The sequence below is a fragment of the Myotis myotis genome, unplaced genomic scaffold, assembly GCF_014108235.1.
Source record: "Myotis myotis isolate mMyoMyo1 unplaced genomic scaffold, mMyoMyo1.p scaffold_m19_p_7, whole genome shotgun sequence".
Lineage (NCBI taxonomy): Eukaryota > Metazoa > Chordata > Mammalia > Chiroptera > Vespertilionidae > Myotis > Myotis myotis.
This window is the reverse complement of record NW_023416379.1, coordinates 85,906,870-85,922,711: the sequence shown is the minus strand read 5'-3', so window position 1 is coordinate 85,922,711 and position 15,842 is coordinate 85,906,870. Positions and strand designations below refer to the sequence as shown.

At 47.7% G+C, this 15,842-nt stretch overlaps 2 protein-coding genes across 2 annotated transcripts; one reads left to right on the top strand and one right to left on the bottom strand.

Moving 5' to 3' along the window:
* Nucleotides 1–218: 218 nt before the first annotated feature.
* YJU2 (YJU2 splicing factor homolog) lies at nt 219–2,242 on the bottom strand. Its single transcript, XM_036316960.1, has one exon. It carries the CDS (start codon nt 1,950–1,952, stop codon nt 972–974), a length of 981 nt encoding a protein of 326 aa, XP_036172853.1. The 5' UTR covers nt 1,953–2,242; the 3' UTR covers nt 219–971.
* A 10,357-nt stretch (nt 2,243–12,599) lies between these two features.
* GNMT (glycine N-methyltransferase) lies at nt 12,600–15,752 on the top strand. Its single transcript, XM_036316961.1, has 6 exons — nt 12,600–12,833; nt 13,850–13,977; nt 14,604–14,720; nt 14,930–15,072; nt 15,173–15,294; nt 15,394–15,752. Exons 1-6 carry the CDS (start codon nt 12,628–12,630, stop codon nt 15,563–15,565), a joined length of 888 nt encoding a protein of 295 aa, XP_036172854.1. The 5' UTR covers nt 12,600–12,627; the 3' UTR covers nt 15,566–15,752.
* The last annotated feature ends 90 nt before the right edge of the window (nt 15,753–15,842 follow it).

The following is a 15,842-nucleotide window of genomic DNA, read 5'->3' as shown; positions in this document are numbered from 1 at the left end:
TGGGTCATTTTCATGTGGAAAAATAGCCCAGAGAGCAGATGGGCATATACCTATGAGATATTACTGAGATTAGCACACCTTAAAACTGCTTTTAACAAAGCGTGAAATGGTCAAAGAGAACCTCTCTTCATATACATTAATGGAATTCTCAGATGCACAAAGCTTTATAGAATGTAGACACCATTAATTAGTGTACAAACCAATGATACAGGGACCAATTTTACACTCACTTAACAAAACTTTATTAAAGCAGAGTCTTATTTGGTATATTAAAAAGTCCAAAAAAGGATCCTTGCGATAAATCTGCTAGCAGAGTCCATGGGGGTGAGTGGCTTCCTGCCCCTCCCACAGGATCCCAGTGTTCAAGCTGGGCAGTCAGTCAGCAGAAAAGTTCTTTTCAGCAGCTTGGTCTGGAGTTCTGAGTCCATCCTCTGAAAAATGAATTTCTACCAGTTGTGAATTAAAAACAGCCAGGATGTCTTCCACTTGTAGTTACTGTATATACATAATTCACTATTCTAGGATTTTAATGTGTCCTCAAATAGGAATTGACTTGAATTATGTCCAATTGCAGCAATAGTCCCAAAATAAAGTCTTTCTGTGTGTGTTCCTTTTATTGGTTCCAGACAATTTTGTAGTGGGAAGGGATGGAGCCAACAGGGGTGGGTGGGTTCACTCACATGCCCAAAACATGGCTAACATCTCAAGGACTGTCCAAGAGACCATGCATTCCTCCAGAGATGCATGGTACCAGGTGGAAAATAGCATGAGCTTTGGACCTAGAGGTACGACCAGAAGGGCTGGTGGTTGGGGACCGGAGAGAAACTGAGTCCCTCAGCTGAAACCCTGGCTGGTCCCACCCGCCTCCAAGACATTAATTTTTGTCCAGTTGTGCTCTGGTTGATGACAAGGCCTCCTGCCCCAAACACGGGCTGGAGGTGGACATATGACCCTTGTCCTGGAAAAGGGCCTCAGTTGCTGCTGCTGCTGCTGTCCTCACTATCCGAATACGCACCCAGCTGGCTCAGAGAGGAGCTGCCGGGCGTCCTGGGTGCAGGGTCTGCGGCTTTCCCGTTCTTCACAGTGCCCAGTGTGGGTGCCGGCTGGCCCTGTGGGGTGCTGCGATCCAAGGCTGTTTTCTTCACCACCACGAGGCCTGAGAGCTGGGGCTTGCTGCCAAGGGTGCCCACACTCCGCTCCCAGCTCTCCATCTTCCTCTTCGCCTTCGGGCCTTCGTCCAGGATTGCTGTGGGGTTGGGGCTGGGGTTGGGCAGGGCGGCCGGCTGGGGCGGGGCAGGAGCAGCATCCTCTTCCGAATCGGAGTCCTCCAGCAGTCTTCGTTTCCTGGCTTCTTCCACCAAGGCTGCCGTCTCCCTCTCATCCTCCTCCTGCTCCTGCTTCAGTCGCTCCTCCTCGGACAGGCGGTGCTGCCGCAGCATGGCCTCAAAGTCCACGTGGGCCTGCCGCTGGTTCAGGTCCTTGAGCTCCTGCAGATTCTCCAGCACCTCCATCTCCAGCTTGGAGTCCTTGGTTCGGTTCTCCAGCACCTTCATGGGATTGTTCAGCTCCTCGTCCTCCCGCTCCTTCTGCACTCGCTTCTCCTCCTCCTCCAGGAGCTTCTCGGCCTGGAAGTTGCGCGTGGCTCCGTGCTCCATCGTGTAGTCGGTGTTTTCGGGGTCTGTCTTGAAGGTGATCTCTGCCAGGCAGCGCGTGCACTTGATGTAGAAACGGAAGATGGGCAGGCCCAGGTAGACCTCGTTCTGCACCGTCTCCTTGCGCGCGTTGAACTTCTTACCCTTGTAGATGTATTCTCCGCACGTCTTACACCTCATATTGAAGGGGGCCATCAACCGCACCACGTACTGCCGATCTTTGGGGAGCTTGAGCTTCGGGATCTTTGACGGGTCAAAGTCGGGGGGATAATACTTGTTTAAAACTTTTCGCTCCGACATTTTCGCCTCCTATTCTTCTCACTAGCACGGAAGAACTGTTTAGGATCGGTGTTTACCGAACTTCCGCTACACTTCCGTCGACGTCACTCTTTCTGCCTCTATGATTGGCTGCAGCATTCGCATCTTGCCTTTTTCATTGGCTCCAACCCCCGTCTGTCAGGATCCGAATCCTTCTGTCTATTTTCCCGAGTTGCAACCTCTGTAGCGCGCAACAAAGGTTCCGGCGGTGGTCTGGACTCAGGGAAGTTACGAGGAGGCACTGCGCTAGTTAAAATGTTGGCGCGATGGGAAGTAGCTGGTTGCGGCTCTCCCTGTGCTTCATTCTTTTATTCACCAAACACAGCGCTCGGTGTTGAGCGCTTACCCCGTGTGCTGGCCTCTGGCAGCCCACACGTTCCATGTCCCAGCGCCCACGTGGGCACTGGGGGCAGTTCCCACGGGCTACACTGGTCGCCACAAAGGAGCACCCAGGACACCCCGCCCCAAGTTTAGCTTGAGTCCCAGGCCGACGCGAAGACAGGCTTCCAAACCTACCTCCCCCGACACTCACACTGGCTGCCGAATGTCCCCCACTGCCCTCCTGCGTTTTCCCTTCGAAGAGAACGTCTCACCCCATTCTTCCCCCGGCCCCCCCCCTCCCCAACCCCCCCCCCCCCCGCCCCAAATTGTGGTAAATTGGTTTTTAACATTGTGTAAGTTTCACATGTGTAACTTTATAGTTCAACATGGGTATGTACTACAACTTGATCACCACCAAAAGTTTAGTTTCCATCCATCACCACAAAATTGACACCCCCCCCCCCACCACCACCCATTTCACCCACCCCTCACCATCCCCCTTTTCCTCTGGTAACCACCAATCTGTTTTCCATATCTATGAGTTGGTTTTGTTTGTCCTTTTTTAAAAAATATATTTCACATATGAGTGAAATCGTGTTATTTTTCTTTGTCTGACTTATTTCACTTAGCATAATATCCTCAAGGCCCATCCATGTAGTCCCAAATGGCAAGATTTAATTCTTTTAAATTTTTTGTGGCTGACGAGTATTCCATTGTGTACATATGTCACATCTTCTTTATCCATTCATCTGACAATAGACACTTAGGTTGTTTCCATGCCTTGGATATTGTAAATAGTGCTGCAGTGAACACAGAGGTCCATATATCTTTTTAATACATGTTTTTGTTTTCTTTGAATAAATACCCAGAAGTGGAATAGCTGCATCATAGAGTAAAGAGTTGTGGTGGTGGTGTTCTTTAAACATGAAGAATTTTAGGCCCTAGCCGGTTTTGCTCAGTGGATAGAGCGTCGACCTGTGGACTAAAGGGTCCCAGGTTTGATTCCAGCCGAGGGCACATGCCCAGGTTGTGGGCTTGATCCCGCCCGCCCTCCCCACCCCTCGCAGTGGGGGACGTGCAGGAGGCAGCCGATCAATGATCCTCATCATTGATGTTTCTATCTCTCTAGCTCTCTCCCTTCCTCTCTGAAATCAATAAAAATATATTTTTAAAAAATAATTTTAGTCTTTTCAGCCAATTCCAGAGGAGCATGTCAAACATTGCATATGTAAAATATTACCTGTTTTTAAAAATTTGTTTGAGAGAGAAAGAGAGAGGAAGGGCGAGAGAAGGAGAGAAACATCGATTTGTTGCTCCACTTATGCATTCATTGGTTGAATCTTGTATGTACCCTGACCAGGGATCAAACCTGCAACCTTGACTTAGTGGGCTGATGCTCTAGTCAACTGAATTACCCGGTCAGAGCTTAAAATAATTTTTGTTAAGTCAAAATAAATTTATATTCTGTGACATTTTTGTTCCATGCTGCAGGACCTCAGATTTGGGTTACCTAAAATTCACAAAGACTAACCAAGGGGGGGGGGGGGGAGACAGCTTCAATATATGTCCATGGTCAGAGGACATGGACAATTTAAAGATAAAGGACTGAAATTATTTGGTACATTTGGTAATAATTAAAGAAGATTAAAAACAATCAGATGTGATTTTCTACCTAATGGAATATTTTTATTTTTTTTTCTACCTAACGGAATATTAAAGAATAACATCTTCATGTAAAGAGCTGAAACAAACATTTGTTTTGGGGACAGTATCAATTAATAGAAAAATTCTGCCCTAACCGGTTTGGATGAGTGGATAGAGCGTCAGCCTGTGGACTGAAGGATCCCAGGTTCGATTCCGGTCAAGGGCATGTACCTTGGTTGTGGGCACATCCCCAGTAGGAGGTGTGCAGGAGGCAGCTGATCGATGTTTCTCTCTCATCGATGTTTCTAACTCTCTGTCCCTCTCCCTTCCTCTCTGTAAAAAATCAATAAAATATATTTTTTTTAAAAAGAAAGAAAGAAAAATTCCAGCCTTGGCCGGTTGCTAAGTGTTTAGAGCATCAACCCATGGACCAAAGGGTCATGGGTTCGATTCCTGGTAAAGGGCATGTACCTCCGTTACAGGTTCCCCAGCCCCAGTAGGGGTGCAGGCAGGAGGCAGCCAGTAACTGTGTCTCTCTCACATGGATGTTGCTCTCTCTCTTTCTCCCCCTCCTCTCCCACTCTCTCTCGAAATCAATGGAAAAAATATCCCCCAGTGAGGATTAAAAAAAAAAAAAAAAAAAAGACAGAAAACCTGAATAGGCCAATAACAACGATGAAATAGAAGCAGTAATCAAAAAACTTGCAGCAAACAAAAGCCTATGTCCGGACAGCTTCACAGGGAGTATTACCAGACATTCAAAGAAGAACTAACACCTATACTCCTCAAACTATTTCAGAAAATCCAAGAAGAAGGAACATTTCCAAACTCTTTATATGAAGTCAGCATTTTCCTAATTCCAAAACCAGATAGAGACACTACAAAGAAAGCGAACTACAGGCCAATATCCCTGATGAACGTAGATGCTAAAATCCTCAACAAAATGTTAGCAAATCGCATCCAGCAATATATTAAAAAGATCATACACCATGAATAAATGGGATTTATTCCAGGGATACAAGGCTGGTACAATATTCACAAATCAATAAACATGATACATGGCATAAACAAATTGAAAGAGAAAAATCACATGATCATATCAATAGACCCAGAAAAAGCATTTGACAAAATCCAACACCCATTTTTGATAAAAACTCTCAGCAAAGTGGGAGTAGAGGAGCATGTCAACATGATAAAGGCCATATATGGGAAGGTCAAGGGGAAAAAAATAATAATAATAAATAAATAAATAAAAGGCCATCTATGACAAACCTATCGCCAACATCATCCTCAGTGGGCAAAAACTGAAAGCATTTTCCCTAAGAACAGGAACAAGACAGGGATGTCCACTTTTACTGCTCTTACTCAACATGGCACTGAAAGTCCTAGCCACAGCAATCAGACAAGAAGAAGAAATAAAAGGCATCCAAATTGGAAAGGAGGAAGTAAAACTCTCATTATTCGCAGATGACATGATATTGTACATAGAAAACCCTGAAGACTCCACCAAAAAACTACTAGATTTAATAAAATGAATTTGGCAATGTAGCAGGATACAAAATCAATACTCAAGAATCAATGGCTTTTTTATACACCAATAATGAATTCTCAGAAAGAGAAACTAAACAAACAATCCCATTTACCCTTGCAACAACAAAAATTAAGATACTTAGGAATAAACTTAACCAAGGAGGCAAAAGACCTGTACTCGGAAAATTATGGGACATTGAAAAAAAAGAGATGGAAGAAGAAGATATAAACAAGTGGAAGAATATACCATGTTCATGGATTGGTGGAATCAACTTCATTAAAATGTCCATACTACCCAAGGCAATCTATAGATTCAATGCAATCTCTATTAAAATATAAACGGCAGCCCTAACTGGTTTGGCTCAGTGGATAGAGCATCGGCCTGCGGACTGAAGGGGTCCCAGGTTCGATTCCGGTCAAGGGCATGTAGCTTGGCTGTGGGCACATCCCCAGTAGGGGGTGTGCAGAAGGCAGCTGATCAATGTTTCTCTCTCATCGATGTTTCTAACTCTCTATCCCTCTCCCTTCCTCTCTGTAAAAAATCAATAAAATATACTTTTGAAAAATACAAACAGCATATTTCACAGAGCTAGCATAAATACTCCAAAAATTTATATGAAATAAAAAAGACCTGAGCTCAAGCTGGTTTGGCTTAGTGGATAGAGCATCAGCCTGCAGACTGAAGGGTCCCAGGTTTGATTCCTGTCAAGAGCACGTACCTCGGTTGCAGGCTCCTCCTCGCCCCGGGCCCTGGTCAGGGCACGTGCAAGAGGCAACCAATTGATGTGTTTCTCATGTTGATGTTTCTCTCTTTCCCTCTCTCTTCCACTCTCTCTAAAAATCAGTGGAAAAATCTTCTAGGTGAGGATTTAAAAAAATATAAAATTAAATTTAAAAAAGACCTTGAATAGGTGCAGCAATTTTGAGAAAAACAAAGTTGGAGGAATCACAATACCAGATTTCAAGTTACACTACAAAGCCACCATAATCAAAACAGCCTGGTATTGGCACAAGAACAGGCATATAGATCAATAGAACAGAAAGAGAACCTAGAAATTGACCCAAGCCATTCTGCTCAATTAATATTTGACAAAGGAGACAAGAGCATACAATGGAGTCAAGAGAGTCTCTTCAATAAATGGTGTTGCCTAATGGAAATGTAGAAGAGTCCTAATCAATTGGTATAATTTCACAAGCCAAAATGGTACTCCTTGGAGAGTCAAAGATATTCTGCTTGTAAGTCTAAACTAGAGGGCTTTTCCTTCATATTCGCTTCTAATTCTTTGTAGTGCTTTGAATTGTTTATTTTACTAGAAATGCAATGAAGTATTGTTCATTCCACTGAAGTGACTTGAAATGACCTCCTGTGCTTTGGGTGCACGTTGATGGTGAAAAAAACCCACAAAATAAAACAAAACACAGAGTTTGCCACACCAGTGTCTGCATTATAGGCCACTGGGTATTAAACTCCAGGAAGTTTGTAGAGTTCCTCCGGTCACCTGCTGTACCCCTGTGCCTTACAGGTCCTTTGTAGGCTCGCCTTATGATCTGCACGAAAGACTGGGAGGAGGGGAAGCGGCCATGTCCTGGTGAACCTATGCAAATGCAAAGGTTCCAAGGCACAATGCAAGCAAGCATGTGTTCTGCACGTCAGAGCCCGGATCTGCACTATGAGCAGTTTCCGTAATTGTCCAGTTCCTGCCATCTTCCAGACTTATAATCTGCTCTAGATACTTAGTTTGAACCCCTAGGTTGTGAAATGTATTTGTTTCCTGCCATCATTACTGTAAAATCTTCTTGTTCATGAACAATGGATTTGTCCTTTAATTTTTTTTTTAATTGTTGAAGGTTGTCTTTGAGTGTAAGATCTACCTTACCAGAAAAGGAGACTTTGTAATGTTAAAAAAAAAAAAAAGTCCTCATTCAATAAAAGTTGAAAAAAAATAAATGGTGTTGGTAAAATTGGACAGATACATACAAAAAAAATGAAACTAGACCACCAACTTACACCATACACAAGAATAAACTCAAAATGAATAAAAGATTTAAATGTAAGTCATGAAAATGTAAAAATTCTAGAAGAACCATAGCCACCAAAATCTCAGACATCCCTCATAGCAATATGTTTATGGGTACATCTGCTAGGGCAAAGAAAACTAAGGAGAATATAAACACATGGGACTACATCAAAATAAAAAGCTTCTGCACACAGCAAAGGAACCATCAACAAAACAAAAAGATCGCCCACTGCATGGGAGAACATATTGGGCAATGATACATCTGATAAAGGGTTAATATCCAATATACATAAGGAACTCATACAACTTAACAAAAGGGAAGACAAACAATGCAATTAAAAAATTGACAAAGGACCTAGATACCTCCAAAGAGGACATACAGAAGGCCAAGAGACATATGAAAAAATGTTCAAAGTCACTAATCATCCAAGAGATGCAAATCAAAATGACAATGAGGTACCATCTCACGCCTGTCAGAATGGCTTCCATCAACAAGTCAACAAAGGACAAATGCTGGTGAGAATGTGGAGAAAAGGGAACCCTAGTACACTGCTGGTGGGAATGCAGACTGGTGCAGCCATTATTAAGAACAGTATGGAGTTTCCTCAAAAACCTAATATGGAACTGCCATTTGACCCAGTGATCCCACTTCTAGGAATATAGCCTGAGAAATCAGAAACACCAATCAGAAAGAAGGTATACACCCCTATGTTTATAATACAATAGCTAAGATCTGGAAACAGCCCAAGTGCCCATCAGTAGATGAGTAGATAAAAAAGCTGTGGTACACTTATACCATGGAATACTATGCAGCAGTAAAAAAAAAAAAAAAAAAAAAAAAGAATCTTTAACCCTTTGAGACAGCATGGAGGGACCTAGAGAGTATCATGCTAAGTGAAATAAATCAGTCAGAGAAAGACAAGTATCACATGATCACACAGGGCAGTCCCAGGGAAGGCAAGCAGCGAGGCTGGGAGGACATAACCTTTACTGGGCAGGATAATCTCCTTCAGTCACTTCCTTGTAGCCTATCAGTAGAGCAGTGACCTTGGAATAGCCCTGGTAATGGAACACAAAGATTAACCTAGACAAGATTAAACTCAGCGGAACTAGATAGAGACAGGATTTTTGGCAAAGGTCAGATAAGAAACAAGGAACTGAAAAACGTTACCCAAAACATACCATGATGTGATTATAGAGGCATGCTTATAGGATCAAATGGTATAAATACAGATGTAACAGGACAATAAAGAGAGAACCTGGCTATGATGATCAACTGAACGCTGCCTCCGTATCATTCCTTTTTCACCGACTCCGTCCACACCTTTGGGAACCCCTGGACCTGCTGGGGCTGGACCCCAACACCTACCTGTGCATAAATTCATGCACCGCGCCTCTAGTTTGATTATAATCATTCACATGTTCATCTCTTGAAAAACTGTGGGAGCATTTTATTTATATTCGTTAAAATATTGATGTTTAAGATTTTTGAGAAATATACATTTTTATTTGAATGAAAACCAAATACTTAAATAAAATTCCTTATCAGTATGGAGAGTATGGCCTTTAGCCTAAAGGTTGCAACCAATGACAGAAATGCTATCCATTCAGAGGTGTGCATTACACCTAAAATTCAAACGACTTTTTTTTGTTATATATATATATCTCCTATATAATAAAAGCCAAGTGGCCAAAAGGACCAGAGACCAGAACGACACGGCCCTTCACCCCAGCGGGCAGCCCCCCAGTGAGCGGATAGGGACGATCAGGCAGGCAGGCGAGCAGTTAGGGATGATCAGGGAGGCAGGCAGAGTAGTTAGGGGCAATCAGGCAGGCAGAGTGCTTAGGGGCAGTCAGGCAGGCAGGCAAGTGGTTAGGGTCAATTAGGCAAGCAGGCAGAGGCGGTTAGGGACAATCGGGCAGGCAAGCGAGTGGTTAGGGGTGATCAGGCAGTCAGAGGTGGTTAGGGGTGATCAGGCAGGCAAGTGAGCAGTTAGGGGCCAGTGTCCCGGATTGCAAGAGTGATGTCTGGCAGTTGGACATCCCCTGAAGGGTCCTGGATTTTGAGAGGGCGCAGACCGTGTTGAGGGCCTCCCCCTCTGCCCCCCTCCCCACCCCTCTCCCCTGGTGCATGAATTTCATGCACTGGGCCTCTAGTATATATATATTTAATTTCAGAGAGAAAGATAGAGGGAGAGAGAGATAGAAACATCAATGATGAGAGAGAACCATTGATCAGCTGCTTCCACACTGGGGATTAAGCCCACAATCCGGGCATATGCCCTGACCAGGAATCAAATCATGACCTCTTGGTTCACAGGTCAACGCTCAACCACTGAGCTATGCTGGCTGGGCCAAATAACTTTATTTTAAAACAGGAAATGGAAAAAATAGTTTCTGGACAAGAAAAAAATTTTTGTGGGTACAGTATGGGTAATCATGTTACACCAAATCAAAAACAAGACACTTAAATAGTTGTTCTACGTAATTTTTTTCCTTTTTGTTTCAAGGTAATTTTATCAAAGAGCTTCAGAGTCTAATCTCTGAATGGCAATTTCTAAATGAAAGGGTGGGCAAAGATGTCTAAATTTACAAGTCAATGCTCTTCCCCAAGTCTTCACTATTATATATAAAAATATTAGGAAAAGAACGTATTCAACATCACAGTAGTATTTGTCCTTAAGTGTGTTGAAACAAGAGTCTGGTAAACCTATGGACATGATTATCCTGGTCTTTCAAAGCTGGCATTCCCCAACAGCATTTGGAGCCCTGAGGGAAGCCCAGGCTTACATCAGATCCATTCAGAGATGGGTTAAAGGCCAAAGTAAATGGAAAAGAAAGCAATAGTAAGGTGGGAAGATAAACTGTCCTAGGCCACATAACTTTTCAAATATGTTATATCCAGTCAATCCATTTATAAATAATGACAAAAATATTATTTTCCTACCATTTTGGTTGTTATTCTAATTGAACATCATTCTTCATTTCCCCCCCCCAAATTTCTTAAGTGCATTTTAGCACTCCAATGTGCAAAAGTAAGTAATTTATTAAGTCTATTTTTCCCTAAAATTGTATTTCTTATGGCCAAATTAAGTTAACAGATATCACTCCCAACTCATCAATTTATAGCCAAACAATGTATTCCTTTCCTCCTGGTTTGGGGTAAAATAGTATCAAGTTTATTTTAAGTAAAGAATGCATCTTCCTTTTTTAAAAAAAAAGAACGGTTAAAAACAAACAAACAAACAAAAAACCCAGAATGCATTTTCCTACCCGAGGAAGGAACTAATTTCCTTGGAATGGCCTCATACTTAGAAATTAATAAATAAAGAGATAAAGATACAACGAGATAAGGAGATAAATAAATAATCTAAATAAATGAATATAAAAAGCCACCCCCTAGACAGGTGGTTATATACACAGATCGCTGCCCACAACTGAGAGGACAATTCCTTTCACCTGAGTTTTTCTCAAAGTCTAGGCGAGATGGAGTAGATTTCCCCTGGAATATTCTGACAAAAGAAAACCGAGTTTTCTTGCAGCTCCCCAGTACAGCGCCTGTGCAAGCTGTTGCCAAAGACCTGCCTGTAGGGTCAGCCTAAGCACATGGCTCCATTACTTGGGCACAGACAGGCCCATTCGAGGCAGCCTGTGTACTAAAGTGAAGAAGGATTACATGGGTCCTGGCTGGTAGCTCAGTTGGTTAGAGCATTGTCCTAGGTCAGAGCGTATACAAGAACCAACCAATGAATGTACAAATAAGTGGAACAACACATCGATGTTTACCTCTCTCTCAAATCAATTTTTTAAAAATGATTACATGATCTTTGGGGTTCCTCCAGCTCCCGGATTCTATAGACAATAAAGGATGAGGGGCCTTAGCCAGTTTGGCTCAGTGGATAGAGTGTTGGCCCATGGACTGAAGGGTCCCTGGTTCGATTCCAGCCAAGGGCACATACCTTGGTTGTAGGCTTGAACCCCGTCCCTGGTTGGGGCATGTGTGGGAGGCAACCAATTGATGCGTCTCTCTCACATGGATGTTTCTCTTTCTGTGTCTCTCCCCTCCCTCCCACTCCTCTAAAAATCAATGGGAAAATATCCTTGGGTGAGGATTCTAACAACAACAACAAGGATGAGGGGGGAAGAGGCTCCTTTGTTCTAAAGTCTGTATGTCTGTACCTCACTCTCCTGCAGCCAGGAGAGCAGACAGGTGGGGGAGGCTGTTCTTGCTGCGCTGGGCTTCACCTGGTGGAATCCTCTTCCTGAATCCCTCTCAGTCCAGAGTCTGTCCTGGGTTAAGACCTGCTTTGGGAGGAAGGATGGGTGTATACACTAACCAAACCGAGACCCATCTATGAAGTGACAGTGAGCAAGATCTAGCAAGAGTACAAGCACTCTCACCCTGACCCTGGGCTTCCCGCCCTGTGGGCATCGCCGTGGAAAGCAGGTGGTTTTTAAAAGCTGGCGTGTTTGTCGAGGACTTCTAAGGACCACACTCCCCAAGCGGCTCAGGGAAAAGCTTGCTGCATCACCTACAGGACCGAGGAGCACCTGCCTCCAGGTGGGGGGGCTGATCCCTGGTTCAGAACTGCTCCTGGACTTGGGGAGCCAGACCAGCACTCTCCCCAGAGTCTCCCATTCCTCCCTTCCCCGGCTGACCAGGCCCTCCGTCAGTCAGCGGGCCACTCCTTCTTTAGATGTGCTAATGCCTTCATTCACCAAGGATGGGCGCCCTGAGCGCTGAGCTCTGCGTGGACCCGCCTGAAGCTCCCAGGACCAGCGTGGGCACTGGCTGGCGCTGAAGAAAAGTCATTCCTTTCTTTCCGGTTTGGGGTGGGGGTGAAGTGGGCACTCTCACTGCTCCCCCTCTCCTGGCCCCTCCCGGTCCTCCTGCCGGCTGGGCACGGGGCTAGTGGAGTCCTTTCCCGCCCAGAGGGGTTGCCCAGAGGCCTGGATGCCCAGGCGGGCGAGAGGGTGCGCCCAGGATTTTGAGGCGGGGCCCTCCCCGCGGGTGCTGGGCCGGGACCCAGCAGGGGCGTGTCCCCACGCTCACCTGCCATTGGGCAGGTGGGACCGCCGGGCCTCCCGCACGGGCCGGACTATAAATGCGGGGCCGCTTGCCGCAGAGCCAGGTGCGTGGCAGGATGGTGGACAGCGTGTACCGGACCCGCTCGCTGGGGGTGGCGGCGGAGGGGCTCCCGGACCAGTACGCAGATGGAGAGGCGGCGCGCGTGTGGCAGCTCTACATCGGCGACACCCGCAGCCGCACGGCCGAGTACAAGGCCTGGCTGCTCGGGCTGCTGCGCCAGCACGGCTGCCAGCGGGTGCTCGACGTGGCCTGCGGCACCGGGTGAGCCTGGCGGGCACGGGGTCCGGGGGAGCGGGGCGCCGCACGGCCGGACCTGGCCTGGCACCTCGGCACAGCTGCCGCCGCCGGGGCCGGGAACCGCGTCCGTCCCGCTGGCCAACAGGCAGGCCCAGCGCGCGGGCGAGGCCGGCGGGGTGAGGGCGCCGAGACCGGCGGAGAGGGAGGGTGGGCACAGCGGGTGGGGAAGACCGCGCGCCCCGCTGCGCCAGGGCTGGGCTTTGGGCCAGGGCGATCGGATCCTGCTCCCGCGTAATTCCTCGGGTGATGGCAATTGTTGACAATGAACGTTTGCTCAGCATGCGCCCGTGCCAAGACCTGTGCCAGGAGCTTTTGAAACGTGTTTTGAAAATCCTCACAAAACCCGAGGAGGTGAGTGCGCGGTGGTATCCCATTTGCAGCTCCGGGAATTCGGCCTCTGCGAGGGCAAGGTCCCCCAGCTGGCCGAGAGGAGAACAGACCAGGGCGGCTAGTGTCTGGCCTGTGCTCTTCTGGGCACACGCTTCTTAGCTTCCAGGAGCCTCCGTTTGCCCGGCTCTCAGATGGGGCACCTCCTCTTTTGTTTGTTTTCTCAATCCTCCCCCTCGAGGGTACATTGATTTTTAGAGAGAGGAAGAGAGAGGGAAAGAGAAATATCGATGTGAGAGAAACACATCGATTGGTTGCCTCCTGCACAGCTGGGGCTGGGCTGGGCAGGAGCCTGCAATCCAGGTACGTGCCCTTGACCGGAATCGAAGGCCAAGGCTCTACCCACTGGGCAAACCCAGCTCGGGTGGATTGCTATGAGTTTTAATGCACATTTGTAGAATATCTGGCTCTGAATAGGTGCTAAAAACCAAACGCAGTGTTGCTGCCTGGCGATAAGAAATACATTTACCAGGTCATTTGATGTCAGCGGAGCGGGCCTAGGGAGAGGAAGTGGAGGAATGGAGTGAGGGGCCTCCTCGCCTTCCCAGGCCCCCTGATTGCCCCTCTCTGCCTCTCACCCCCGTCCTTCCCAGGGTGGACTCCATCATGCTGGTGGAAGAGGGCTTCAGCGTGACCAGTGTGGACGCCAGTGACAAGATGCTGAAGTATGCGCTTAAGGAGCGCTGGAACCGGCGGCATGAGCCCGCCTTCGACAAGTGGGGTATGTGGTCCAGCCAGGCAGGCCCTCCCAGCCCACCACCAAGGACACTGCTCTCTCTCTGCCCTGGGCTCCTGGGCAGGGACACAGCAAAATCACTGTCATTTTCCTTAAAGGGGAGGCTTAGGTGCCAGAATGAGATATCAGGTATGAGGAGCTAGTTTTTAATTATATTTATTTATTTTATATATAATTGATTTCAGAGAGGGAGAGGGAGAGATTGAAACATCAATGATGAGAGAGAATCATTGATCGGCTACCTCCTGCACGCCCCCTACTGGGGATCGAGCCCACAACCCAAGCATGTGTCCTGACAGGGAATCGAACTGCGACATCTTGGTTCACAGCTCGATGCTCAAATCACTGAGCCATGCCAGCCGGGCTTAGTTATATTTATAATGTCTTTCCCTCCCCACAAATAAAAGCCCATAAGCACAGTCCTCCTTTTGAACCATGGCTTCCTCCTCTCTTGACCCCTCCTCCCTTTCACCCTCCATGTCCATAATGATCCCCTCCCTGCGGAGTCCCTCTGTGTCTCTTGAGGGGAAACCGAGGCAGAGCTGCACTTGGTGGAGATGGGTACTGGTGGTACCAGGGTGCCCACCTGATCTCCCCTTCCTGGCCCCCAGTCATTGAGGAAGCCAACTGGATGACTCTGGACAAAGATGTGCCCCAGCCACCAGAGGGCGGCTTCGATGCTGTCATCTGCCTTGGAAACAGTTTTGCTCACTTGCCAGACTGCAAAGGTGAGAGAGGGTGTGGCCTTGGCATGGCCCTTGCTTTGAGCTCTACCCCCTTTCCACAGCCCTGGGCACCTGCTCTCCTGCCAGAGCAGCTATGCTTTCTGCCCCTCTCTGCCTTGGCACTGGCATCCTTGGGTAGTAGAAAGATGGAGGGGAGACTGGTGCTGGGGGCCCTGAGTAGACACAGCCTCTCGCCCCTGCCGGGAGCTCAGGGGACCAGAGTGAGCACCGTCTGGCGCTGAAGAACATTGCGAACATGGTGCGGCCAGGGGGCTTGCTGGTCATCGATCATCGTAACTACGACCACATCCTCAGCACAGGCTGTGCACCCCCAGGAAAGAACATCTACTATAAGGTGGGCCCCTGAGGGAGGGCCCAGAGTGGGAGGTGGGATCCTGGGGTCCAGGCCCCACAGCGGCTGCAGAGACTAATGCAGCCTGCACCACCGCTTACAGAGTGACTTGACCAAGGACATCACGACCTCAGTGCTGACAGTGAACAACAAGGCCCACATGGTGACCCTGGACTACACGGTGCAGGTGCCGGGAGCTGGCCAGGATGGCTCTCTTGGCTTGAGGTATCCCCTTAGCTAGGTGGGGGATGAGTGTGGGGGATGAGTTTGGGGGGGCGGTGCTGAGGCCACCAGTCCTCACGGTTGGCCGGGTCTCTGTTGCAGTAAGTTTCGGCTCTCCTACTACCCTCACTGTCTAACGTCCTTCACCGAGTTGCTCCGAGCAGCCTTTGGGGGCAAGTGCCAGCACAGCATCCTGGGTGACTTCAAGCCTTACAAGCCAGGCCAGGCCTACATTCCCTGCTATTTCATCCATGTGCTCAAGAGGACGGACTGAGCGTGGCCTCAGCTCCCACAACCCTCTGCCCGGGCGTTGCCAGGCTGGGTCTGGGGAGCCCCATGCCAGCAGCTCCACATGAAGATCCTGGCGGTGTGGGGAGGGGCCGACTGCAGCTGGAGTGCAGGGATCTGGGTTCAGCCTAATGTGAAGGTGAACAATACAGTCTGTGCCTTTTTCAGTTCCAGCATGTCTTGTGTTTATGTCGGAAGGATCAGGCTCCTGTGGAGCCCACCCTGCCCTCCCCTGGGCTTACTCTGTCTCGCTCTTCTCCACA